General features: G+C 31.3%; 1 protein-coding gene across 1 annotated transcript; it reads left to right on the top strand.

Moving 5' to 3' along the window:
* The first annotated feature begins 1814 nt into the window (after positions 1–1814).
* LOC132061519 (uncharacterized) lies at positions 1815–3025 on the top strand. The gene is made up of 3 exons (XM_059454319.1): positions 1815–2313; positions 2359–2445; positions 2565–3025. The coding sequence occupies exons 1-3, from the start codon at positions 1815–1817 to the stop codon at positions 3023–3025; spliced, it is 1047 nt and encodes a 348-aa protein (XP_059310302.1).
* The last annotated feature ends 10754 nt before the right edge of the window (positions 3026–13779 follow it).

The raw sequence follows: 13779 nt of genomic DNA on the forward strand, positions 1-13779 counted from the left end.
GCAGAAATTAGTATAATTGAAGCACACTCAATCGTAAACCAAAAGTTTAACGATTCAAGTACTTTTGTGCTTTGGCATGACCGAATAGGTCACCCTGAATCAATAATGATGAGACAAATTATTAAAAATTCAAATGGGCATCCACTTAAGAACCTGAAGATTCTTGAAAGTGGTGAATTTTCATGTGCCGCTTGTTTTCAAGGTAAGTTAATAGCTTAGCCATCACCAATGAAAGTTGACCTATGAATTCCCTGCCTTTCTAAAATGTATACATGGGGATACATGTGGACCTATTCACCAACCTTATGGGTCATTCAGATATTTTATGGTCCTAATAGATGCATCTTGCATGGTCTCATGTGTGCCTCTTATCGTCTTGCAACCTGGCTTTTGCAAAATTATTGTCACAAATAATATGCTTAAGGGCACAATTTCCAGATTATCCCATTAAGGCTATACGCCTCGATAATGCCGGAGAATTTACGTCTCAATTTTTTGATGATTATTGTTTGTCAATGGGGATAAAAGTTGAATATCCTATAGCTCATGTTCTTACCCAAAATGGCCTTGCAGATACATTTATTAAGCAACTACAATTGATAGCAGGACCAGTACTTATGAAAACAGGGTTGCTAGCTACCGTTTGGGGTCATGCTATCTTACATACAGCATCTCTTATTCGTCTCTGACCGATTCATTATAATAAATACTCCCTGTCAAAATTAGTATTTGGTCGTGAACCAAATATTGCTCATTTTCGAATCTTTGGTTGTGCTGTATATGTTGCACCACCACAGCTTACTAAGATACGGCCCCAAAGAAGGTTAGGAATATATGCTGGGTTTGAATCACCCTCTATTATTCGCTATCTTGATCCATTAACGGGAGATTTATTTATTGCTCGATTTGCAGATTGTCGATTTGATGAAACAAATTTCCCACAATTAGGGGGAGACAGAAAAGAAATTAAAAGAGAAATTGCGTGGAAAGTTTCATCACTTTCTCATTTTGATCCACGTGCCCCTATATGTGAACATGAGATCTAGAAGATTATTCACTTGCAGAAAATAGCAAATCAAATTCCAGATGGATTTACTGATTTGAAAAGAATAACTAAGTCACATATCCCTGCAGAGAATGTGCCTATCCGAATTGATGTCCCAAAGGGACAATATACAAGTGTCACTCTGTATCTCATACACGCCTGAAGCGTGGTATGCCATTGGATTCCAAAGATGAAAATCCTAGAAAAAGAAGCACGAAAAAATATCAGAATGACACTATGAAAGAATATCATGAAAATATTCAAGATCTAGTTAATCCTGATACTCCTAAAGATATCAGGGAACCCAAGACTCAAGTAAGTAAAGAACTATTATTAGGTTCTTCTGGTGATGGGATAGATTTGAATCAATCGAAGATTATGGTGGATAATGTTTTGGCATATAATGTTGCATTGAATATTATGAAAAGACATTGAGGATCAGGAACCTCAATCTGTCAAAGAATGTCAACGAAGATATGATTGGCCAAAATGGTAAGAGGCAGTTCAATCAGAAGTGAATTCACTTGATAAGTTTTTGGACCGGTAGTCCAAACGCCTTATGGTGTAAAACTAGTTGGCCACAAATGGGTCTTTGTGTGGAAAAAGAATGAGAGAAATGAAATTGTAAGATACAAGACAACCTTGTTGCATAAGGATTCTCTCAAAGACCCGGTATCGACTATGAAAAAATATATTCACCCATTTTGGATGGCATAACATTTCGATATCTCATCAGTTAGTTGTATGTGAAAACCTTGAAATACATCTGATGGATGTGATCATAGCTTACCTTTATGGTTCACTTGATAATGAAATTTATATGAATATTCCTGAAGAATTTAAAATGCCTAAAGCAATTAGTTCAACGTGTCGGAAGATGCATTTAATCAGATTACAAAGATCATTATATGGTTTGAAAAGATCAGGGCACATATGGTATAATCGCTTAGGTGAGTACTTGATAAATGAAGGTTATACGAATGATGCCAATTGTCCATGTGTTTTTATTAAGAAAACAAAATCAGCATTCATTATACTTGCTGTTTATGTTAATGACATAAACCTAATTAGAACTCTAGAAGAGCTCCAAAAGGCGATTGAATATTTAAAGAAAGAATTTGAGATGAAAGATCTCGGAAAAACAAAACTTTGTCTTGGATTGCAGGTTGAACATTTAGCAGACGGAATCTTTATCCATCAATCTGCTTATACCGAAAAAGTTTTAAATATTTTACATGGACAATGTGCATCCATTAAGTACTCCAATGGTTGTTCGCTCACTTTAAACGAGTAAAGATCCATTCCGACCTCAGGAAGAAATGAAGAGCGTTTTGGTCCTGAAGTACCATATCTTAGGGTAATTGATGCACTAATGTATCTTGCAAACGCTAGCAGTCTCTGTTAATTTGCTAGCAAGATATAGCTCTTCTCCTACAAGAAGACATTAGAACAGAGTTAAGAATATATTGCAATATCTGAAGGGAACTAGCGATATGAGTCTATTTTATGCTAACAATAGCATTACAGATCTTGTTGGTTAAGCAGATGCAGGTTATTTATCTGATCCGCATAAAGCTCGATCTCAAACAGGCTATCTGTTTACATGCGGAGGTACTACTATATCATGACGATCTACAAAGCAATCCATTATTGCTACTTCTTCGAATTATCTTTGAGATAATAGCTATTCATGAAGCAAATAGAGAATGTGTATGGTTGAGATCAGTGATATATTTTATTAGAGAAAGATGTGGCTTAAAGTGTGATACAAAAACACCCACAGCATTATATGAAGACAATGTTGCATGCATATCTCAATTAAAAGGAGGCTTCATAAAAGGAGATAGAACGAAGCACATTTCACCAAAGTTATTCTTCACACATGATCTCCAGAAGAATGGGGATATTGTTGTGCAACAAATTCGTTCAAGTGACAATCCTATAGATTTGTTCACTAATCTTGCCAACATCAACTTTTGAGAAGATGATATTCAAGATTGGAATGCAAAGACTCCGACATCTGAATTTTGGTCTTCGTCAAGGGGAGTGAAATACATATTGTACTCCTTTTCCCTTAACCAAGTATTGTCCCATTGGGTTTTCTTGGTACGGTTTTTGATGAGGTAGTATTCAAAGCGTATTACTAGATATGTGTACTCTTTTTCCTTCATAAGGACTTTTTCTCACAACGTTTTTCCTAATAAGATTTTAATGAGGAACATTATCTAATAATGGACATCCAAGAGAGAGTGTTGTAAATATTTAATGTGGTTGTCCATTAACTTGGAAACCAAGTTTAACTTGGAGACTAAGTTCACTTAGAAACCAAGTTCACTTGGAAACCAAGTTTAATATGCAGAATTCGTTTAGTAGCTCGGTGACCAAGTTAGTTACTGGGCCAACAAGTTACTTCTCCTCTATAAATAGGACGTTCATATATACATTTGTATATCAGTTCAAAGTTGAATAATATATCAGTCTCTTTTTATAAACTTGTTTTGGTGTATTTACTTTATAGCTTTTATTTTATAACATTATGGATAATAAATTTTGTCAAAGAACTTGTAAAGATAGAACTTCGAGAAGTAGTAAAACTGTAGTATACCATATTTAGTAGTAATTAGTTTTGTTGTTAAGAAATTAGATTTTAATTTCTCTCTTATTGATTATTGAGTAGATATTTCTCCCTTATTGATTATTGAGTAAATATAATTCTTGGTTTTAAAGTTAAAATGAAAAAAGGGTCAATAATACCTCCATCGACGGTATCTTAAAGTTATTTTGTGATTTGAAGCAATGTAATCAATTTGAGATAATTACACCCTATGTTAATTAGGGTAACAATGCTACTAAAGTTGACCCATTTTTTTTAAATCATACAAAAAATAACCCACTCGCTCCTCCTCCTCCTCTCTCTCTCTCTCCACCAACTCCCTCATCCTCTTCTCTTTTCTTTCTACATACACACATGAACACCCTATCTTTTCTTCCACCAGACAAGCCTAGGTGTGACAGTGTCTTCAGTAAAATTTCAACAATTCAGAGAAAATAATGAAATGAAAAAAATATTAGCAACAATACTTGGAGTAATTAATTTTTTTAAATACAAGCCAAGTATATGACAAAGCTCAATTTTCACATTTATAGATTTCGAAGTTGTCTTTAATTTGATTCGAGGAGTTCGAATTTGTGGAATAGAATCTGTTGTTTGAAGCTAAAAAAAATGATTATCTATTGATTTAACATGAACAAGAAGGAGAAACTCCATAACCGGCATTGTTGAAGCTCGAAGCTTCAAAGTCTGAAATCGGGTTTCCATAAATAAGCTTCATTTTAAGTGGGTATTGTTGCAAATAATCGGGTATGTATTAAGGAATCTAAATTTGAAATTTAGGGTGATGTGGTGTAGCTTTTGAGGTGTTTTGGATGGATTTGGTGCTTAGATTTTCAAGGAAGTAGATGAAGTTTGTTTTTGTATAGTAGTGTATAATAGCGTATATGGGTGTATAAACACCTCTTATAATTTTGTATAATGTTGTAGAGTATTGTATAATAAAGTATATGAGTATATAAACACCTCTTATAATTTTGTGTAATATTTGTATACTGAATGTATAATATTGTATATCGAGTTTTTAAACATTGTTGTAAAAAAAATTGGAGTTTTGTATAATGTTGTATAATATGTGTATAATAATTTATACTATATTTTTGGATAATTGTGTATAAATGTGTATACGCGCGTATTTTCATGTATAATATTGTATAATTATATTTTTTTAGTGTATATGCCTACACATTATACAATATTTGTATAATTGTGTATATGTTCGTATTTTAGTGTATATACCTACACATTATAAACCTTCAAACACTCAGATACATAATGTACCTGTCTTTTATATATAAGTGTATAATACTGTATAAATGTGTTTTTGGGCTAAAGCTTTACAATGTAAATTTTGAGCTATTCTTTTGCAATGTAAGTGAGCAAATTGTATATTTCTGAAATTTCCCCATAAATTTCTTATTTTATGGCATTATAATTGTTGTAACTTAACTTTATAATCAAGGATTATATCAACAAATGTTTATCCTACTTCAATTCAGAAAAAGATTAAGAAATCAGAATATTTCCTATTTTCTTTGGAAAAAGAATTATATTGTTATCTAAATGAAAATTGATAATGGAGTTACTATGATCTTATATTTATCAGTTAAAAAAGTTCACGGGGTAGTTTTATTTTCATTGATAAAACAAGACTAAGAAAGAAAAAAATTGCTTCTCACTTTTTATTTAGGTAAGGGGATTTAAAAGAAAAGAAACAAGAAAATTTTTCTTTCAAAATAATATTTTATTAAAAAAATGTGTTTAAAAAGAAAAGAAACAATATGTTTATTAGAAAAAGGGCATCGTTGACCCAATAAAGTAATAATAGGGGCATTTTTATTCAATTTAGCATAGTTTAAAGACATTTTTGTTCAATTTCGCATAGTTTAAGGACATTTTTACCCTTTTCCGTATTGCAAATTACCTAGCCGTGCTAAATCATATTCTTATCCTTTTTTAGTTTGTGTTGAAATTAGGTTTACTTATCGGAAATGGCAATGAACTTTAAATTATGTGTAGCATATACAACACAAAAGTCAAGACACAATTATTGATTTTGTTTTTGCATAATATGTCAATTATAACTTTTGTATAAATTACAAAATGTCACTAGCACATTAATTCATACAGACTTTGTCCGAAAATATTCGTCTATATTTGACTTCAGAATTCAAAACAGGTATTAGCTCAAAATCATTTGACTAAATTAAGAGAGAGCCTATACAACAAAAAAGATAAGAGTCGCAAAACGTAAATTTATGACTTTACATAAGAGTACGAAATTTTCAACACGTACCGCATAAATCCGTGTACAAAGGTGTTCGATATATCAGTTTAATTTTCAGAAAGACAACGTTAGCACATATTTTGGAGAATATAAAAATTTAATACACAATCAGATTTGTTAATGTGTGTTGCTAGTTATACTACGAACACGAGAGAGTTACATGCAGGTTTCTCTTTTTTTTGTTGATATACAGTCAAATCCCTCTATAATTATCATTCGTTATAACAACATTTCACTATAACGGTCGGATTCTCTTCGGAATCGATTTTCATGTTATATTTTAATTATCTATAACAGTAGTGGCATTCATTATAGCAATACACTCTTTGTAAAATTACCTCTCTAAAACATCCATACTAAGCCTGTCAAGTGGCCCGGGCCGGGCCAGGCCATTTAAATGTGGGCCACATGGGGCCGGGCTGGGCCGGGCCGTTGTTAAGGGGCTAGGCTGGGGGCAGAGCTGGGGTAGAAAAAAGGGTGTCCGGCCCAGCCCCTACCCAGATAGGGTCTACACCTCATGCTAATTGGGTCGGGCCGGGTTTTAGTTAGTGGGCCGGGTCACTTTTTTTTTTTTTTAAGTTCTAATACAAAAATAGACATTTACGTTTACTAATAATAATAAAATTAACATTTACATCTAATGATAAAATTTCTAAACTAAAAAAAAAAAAAAAAAAAAAAAAAAAAGGTTTAGTAGTTGTCAAATTCAAAAAGCTAGCCGTTGTAAATTTAAAAAACTAGTCGTTGTCAATTTTATTTGAACCCTTAAATTTATGAATAACTGCACTATAGTCATATTTTCAAACTATAAATACCCCTCCATTCTTCTTCATTTTCACACAATTCTCTCTTTATCTAAATTTGTTATTCAACTAGTGTACATTACTACTTTCAACTTCCATGGATAATCCTCCACCTCCACCTTCTCCTCGAGTCCAAAGATCAACTCCAAGTGTGGTGTGGATGCATTTTGAGCGAGTAAACGAGAAACATGTTAAATGTCAACATTGTGGTGACATATATCTCCATAAGTCCGGAGCGCTGGGTATTACTATATTTTGGGGGAGGGGTGGGGGGTGGAGGAGGGTATCGGTTTATTGCGTAGGCACTTGTGAAAAGGCACGGAATTGAACTTTGAAGCTTATCTCTTCTTTAAATTTGCCCATCGATGTTAGCTGTTTAATTTGTATCTTTTGAACTTTTGATTTGCAATATTTCGCCGTTCAAGTTTGTATGTTTTGAATATGTTATCAATTTAAGTTTTAAGTTTTAAGTTTTATTTTAAATTATTTGTGTAGATGTTGATACGTCTATTTGACTGGACACGAAGCTTAAGAAAGAAGAGAAGACTTTCAAACTTGTGGTGTTAAATGAGTCACATATATTTTGTGTGCCTATAAATCATTGCATAAAGGTAAATTGTTTCCAAATATAGAAAGGGGTCATTCTTTTTAGCACGGACTAATAAAGAAATAGGTTCACGTAAATTGAAACGAAGGGAGTATTATATTTGATATAATCTACGTATCCACAGTATATATGACATGCTAATGGAATTTTACGTTTATATAAAACTATCACAATCTAATATATATTGAAAATGTATCAAAGGTATATTTGTTGAGAAAACAAGATTGTCTAGCTTTAAAATACAATTTTTTTTTAAAAGCTAAAGTGCTCCATAAAAAGAGACTCGTAATTTATTGGCATACAATGTTTTTAAAATATTTATTATTATTAATAAATGTAGTACTTATCTTTTTTTTTTTTTTTTTTTTTTTAATTTGAAGTGGGCAGGGTCTGGCAAGTGCCCTAGTGGGCCGGGCTAGGGGCTGTCCACTTTGTCCGACCCAGCCCCCTAGTAAATCCCGCCTAGCCCAGCCCCTTACACCTCTTAGTGGATTTGGGTCGGGCCGGTGGTGGGTCGGGTTTACCAGGCCAGGTTCGGGCTGGCCCGACCCACTTGACAGGCTTAATCCATACTCAAGTATTGTGTAATAATATTTTGTAAGAAATATACTATGTGTAAAAATAAAATATTAAAATAATTATGGTAATCATCATTAATGTTATGCACATAGTAAATTTCAAGAGACATCGGATGCGAAAGGTGACAACGGAAGCATTGATAAAGGTCCTCAACCTACTGCTACTTGGGGTGAGATAGAAGAGTCAACTGTTAAACTTTTAGACAGTCTTCAAGGGAAAGCTATTGAATTCCCTTTTGCTGAAAGTTTGTACAAAATTCTTCATCAATTCAAGCGTTAAATTATCATTAAAAGATTGGAGTTTACAAAACAACCTACAATTGTAGAATTCTTAGATCAAATTTGAAATAGTTAAATTCTCAATTAATTTTTCATGCATATGTTCCTTAGATTTTAATTCTTTATCGTACTAGTTATGAATTAATGAGTAATTTATTAGTCTTTTTAATTTTTAATTAATAAGATATGAAAATCAATTGAGACATTAAAATTAACGAGTATATTATTTTCATTTATAACATAAATAGTATAGAAAAAATTGTGTACGTACTTTTGATTATAACAGCTAAATGAGATCTAAACATCAAATGCCAGTACATATACATAATGACCTCAGTATAGCAGCCATGAAATATGTGAGAAAAGCTACCATTATAATGTTTGACTATATTCCCAACATTTTATATTAAAAACAAAATTTATCCTTGAATCATATGGACGAAAGAATATTTATATTAAACCCAAAATAATGTTTGAACATATTTTATAACAATAAAAGTTAAATAGGATGTGATGACATTTTTGCGTAACTAATAAACACTATATATACGAGTATATAAGTTGTATCCAAGAAAATTAAATATCCTATAGGAAATTCCAGGATACTTGGCCAAGTAACAAGAAGTGGAAGACGTGTAACATTTGTACAAAGGATCGGGAAGATTATATTAGATGGCATGGAAACTCAAAAAAGTGTCTTCATGGATGAATTAAAAGATAATAAGCAGCCGTGTCATACATGGAATCTTTTCTCACTTTTCTGAAAACTATCTCAAGTAGGACTAACATGAGACGACGATGATAACATGCTCAGTGAAATCTCACAAAATAAAAATGAATATAGTGTATGCAAATCTTATCTATACCTTGCAGTCAGAAAGGACTGACAGGAGAACTTTATGAAAAATTAAAATCACTCTTTTTTTTTTTTTTTTTTCTTTTTCTTCTGACGTTCGTAATTTCATTCATTCAGAAGCATATCATAGATGAGTAGCAAACAAGTATAGAAGCAGGGTGTGCCTACGAAGAATAGATATGAACTTTAAAGCGTTCACAACTAATGTAATGGTTAATTATGGGTTTACATTAACCCTATATGACAAGGTACGTACATAAATATATAGTATGTGAAAAATAATAAGATGTCAATAAATATTAAATTTTGAATCTATAATTTTAAAAATATAATTGATTTGATGCTAAAAAAATTAAAAGTTAATTTGACTACATTAAATAAAAAAAATTGATCGCATATAATACTATGGCACATGCACATACCGCGTTCAAATAAATTTTTTCTACTTCACTTTGGTCTCACTTGTGCAGGGTTCTCTTTCTAAGTTTTTGACCTAAATAATACATTATTTAAAACAATTAACAAGAATAATATAGTATTTTTAAAATTTACAAGAATAGAATAAACGTAGTTGCTAGTAGCGTTTAGTTAATATTTTTGGACTTCTTGTATAGAAAGGGCGAAACCGATGTCTGGATTTTTTTTTATTTTAGGCACAATGTTTTTTGGTTGTTTCTCGTCGCATGTTAGTTCCAATTTGGCTTGTTATGAGATCTACTAACAAGTCACTAGATCATTGATTCCAATTTATTTGCTTCAGTTCCAATTTTTTGATTTATTGTAAGCTATAAAATGCACAATAATCTAATAACTTGTTATTAGATCTCTTTGGGCATTCATTACAAAGTTATTTTATTAAGTATCAACCAATTTCTAAACCTAGCAATTTTATGAATTGGAAAAGTAGTCATTAAAGAAAATTTCCTTGAAACTTCTATCTCTCAAACTCATGAATTGGCCGGTAAATTCTCATTATTCTTGTTTAGTCAGCCACTTACATGAGGATATATGGGAAGAGTGACACTGGAAGAGATTCAATGTAATTATTACTCCCTCTGTTTCAATTTGTTTGAACCTATTTCCTTTTTAGTCCGTGCCAAAATAAATTACATCTTTCCTAATTTGGAAACAAATTTACTTTATGAATGATTTACAGCCACACAAATTTTTACGGCTTATTTTGAACCACAAGTTTCAAAAGTCTTCCCTCTTTCTTAAATGTCGTGCCCAGTCAAATGGGTTCATGTAAATTGAAACGGAGGGAGTATTATTTAAAGGGCAAAGTTGCAAATATATCCCTTAAATTTGCGATTTAGAGCAAATATACCTCTCGTTACAAAAGTGATGTATATATACTTCTGTCGTTACAAAATGGTGCAAATATATACCCCTGTCATTACAAAATGATGCAAATATACCCCTAACGGGATTTTTTTTCTTAAAAAAATCATTTAGGTTATTTTTTAATTAAAAAAATGCCACGTGACTTTAAAAAAAGTCTACCTATTTTTTTTTTTTTTTGAGTAAACATATTTTTCTAAAGCCATGGTAATTTTTGTTTCTGGTGTGCCGGGTATGGTTTGTTTAAAAAAATATCTCTGTGACTTTATAAAAAAAATAAGTCTATCCATTTTTTTTTTAAATGAACAAGACCCGACCCATTAGAAAAAAAAATTACTATGTGGCTTTAGAAAAGTATGTCTACTAAAAAAAATGGGTAGACTTCTTTTTTAAAGTCACGTGGCTTTTTTTTAATTAAAAAATAACCTCAATGATTTTTTTTTTTTTTAAAAAAAAAACTCTGTTAGCAAAAATGGTATATTTGCACCATTTTATAATGTCAGGGGTATATTTGCACCATTTTGTAACGGCAAGGGTATATGTATAGCACCTTTGTAACGAGGGGTATATCTGCTCTAAATCGCAAAGTTGAGGAGTATATTTGCACCTTTGCCCTTATTTTAAAAAAAAAACTTTTAATCAAATTAAAATTAGTTAAAATAAAAAAAGACTAGAACAAAAACTTGCCAGATTTTTGTTATTATTATTCTTTTAATGTATCATTAATAGAGACAAAATTAAAGAACAAATCTAATTAAGTTACTCCCTCTTACGTGGCACAAAAAAATATCATCTTTTTATTTAGAGACAATTTAACTCTATGAGATGATTTACAACTATACAAATATTTAAGGCTTATTTTGGACCACAATACTTTAGACTAGCATAAGAATGCAACATATCATTTTGATCTTACTACTTCTTTTGTCCAAACAAGAAGAACAAATTGGAATGACAACTATCAGAGCATTTAACAATTGAAATTACACATTAATTCATTAATTAAATAAATAAAATTTACATAATTAAAAGATACACCTGAATGTTCAAACATTGCAGAATGTTCAAACATTGCAGTTTTATAATTAAAAAGCACGGAAAAGGATTAAGAACAAATGCCCCAATGTATTGAAAATGGTTCAATTTTACCTTATTTCACCAATTACAAATATCCCTCCTTTTAATGAAATTATGAGATGGCATATGTTGGACTTTAATTAAATAGGGGGTATTGGTCCACATGAATTTTAGACCAGCCTATCCAAATTTATTTGTTCGATGATAACTGTTGGAGCTGAATTTCTAAAAATCTCCCGTTACTAAAGGATGAAAAAGCTGAGTTGAAACTAAATCTGAAATTGATTGGAGCTTGTTTGCACTAATTTTGAATGAAAAATCACAGCTTCAAACGAAGAAGATTTTTGTTATTTGTTAATTCATTCAGTCCCAAAACATGAAGCATTGAAGGAATAGGGTACGAACAAATGATTTCTCTTTGTTTTGGGTTAACCCAGACGGGTTGGATTTTTTATGAATGGGGTCACGTGGACCAACAAATTAGTGTCACCTATTTAATAGAAGCCTCACATGTGTCATCTCATAATTTCGTTAAAAGGAGAGACATTTATAACACAGGAAATTAATGTTAGGGACAATTTGTATGTCCAATAGGAGAAAAGAGAATAAATTTAAATTTTAATAAATAAGCTACTGAATATAGTATTTTTTTAAAATTACTTCTTGTTGTAAAATAATTATTTAATTTTTGTATAATTTTTTTATATTAAAAGACAAAAAAGGGGGGAAAACAAAATATAAAACAAGACCAATAAAAAAAACACGCTTTCAGTTCAGTTCAATAAAAAAAACACGTTCAGTTCAGTTCAATTACTACTAGACAAGGGAAAAAAAGAACACCTTAGCATAATTAATGAAAGGAATAGCCGTTGATGTCAACAATGAAACAGACAAAAGTTGACTGTGTTGCTGACATCAAAATGACGGCATGCACGAAAAATCCGTCTCTCGAGATTGCATTTCTTATCGAGTCAAGAAGGAATGAGTAGTCGATCGGGGAATCGGATATCGGCTCTCTCAGATTTGCTAAGAATAGGAGTAGGTAAGTTAGTATCGACCCACTAAAGAAAGAAAAATTTAGTGGATAAACATACAATATAGGTATCGATACGGTAAAGAAAGGAACACAGAAACATAGGCAAACGCTGAAAAACGGAAGGAGATCTAAACCAAAAATATCTCTTCGAACGATGGCAACTTGCTGATGGAAGAACTTTGCGTGGAAATTATGTCAGCAAACTACCAAATGAGAAAGAAACGCGTGTAAATACGATAAATTACACTAGTGACTAGACCCTTCAATATAACAATTATCGTATACGGCTGAATTCGACTTTTGAAAATCTTTAGCAGATTTGTATTTCTACAAAATAGTATTATTTTCAAGATGTCCACAATCTCCATCGATAGTTTCAACAGTCGAAAGCAACATACCAAATATCTTCTCATACATTTGATGATAAGATACTTAAGACTTCCTATAAAAATCATTCCTGCATATAATTGTTATTTCTATTTTTACAAATCAAACGATTAAACCCTCTATATAATGAAAGTCATACGCTACAAATAAAGAACATCATCAGTTTATTACTTAACAAAAGACTTATGTGAAAGCGAGCACCTCTTCCCCGAGATAATCCGTTTAAACATAATTCATCTAATTATATCAATTAAAATACTAAAATTAGAATCATAAAAACTAAAATAAAATAAAAAATAAGAAATTTCTATACATTCATTCAATACTATAACTCTTTTAGAAAGGCACAAATAACTTATCTTCTCAAAATGTAAGGAAGTTATTAACTACTGCTAGTAATTGACACTCCTATCTTATACTTCCTTCGATCAATATTATATGGTAGTTTTAGTTTTTACATTTAGTCCAAATAACTGGTTTTTACATAATCAAGAAGTTGTTTTTTCCAAATTAACCCTCATTTGGATAAATGAGTTTTTACATAACCAAGAAATCGTATTAATAGGTAATACTTAATAAAGGGTAATTTAGTAATAAAAATCTTCTACTTACTTTTTAGGTTAATTAATTGATTTCTTAAGGGGTGTGCCCGAGCTAAAGACACCAATAAACCGAAGAAAGTAGTAGTATTAATTAAGTAATTTATGGTCATTTCCTGTTTTGAGAGTTTTGCAAGATAAATACTTAATAAAAAAATTACATTAAGCAAATTAAGACTAAAGATGTGACAAGGAACACGTTGATAAGCAAAAGATAAAAAATGGACTGAACAAAGAAATAAGCTTAATGAATCATGTTAGAATGATATAATG

Source organism: Lycium ferocissimum, chromosome 6 (assembly GCF_029784015.1).
Source record: "Lycium ferocissimum isolate CSIRO_LF1 chromosome 6, AGI_CSIRO_Lferr_CH_V1, whole genome shotgun sequence".
Lineage (NCBI taxonomy): Eukaryota > Viridiplantae > Streptophyta > Magnoliopsida > Solanales > Solanaceae > Lycium > Lycium ferocissimum.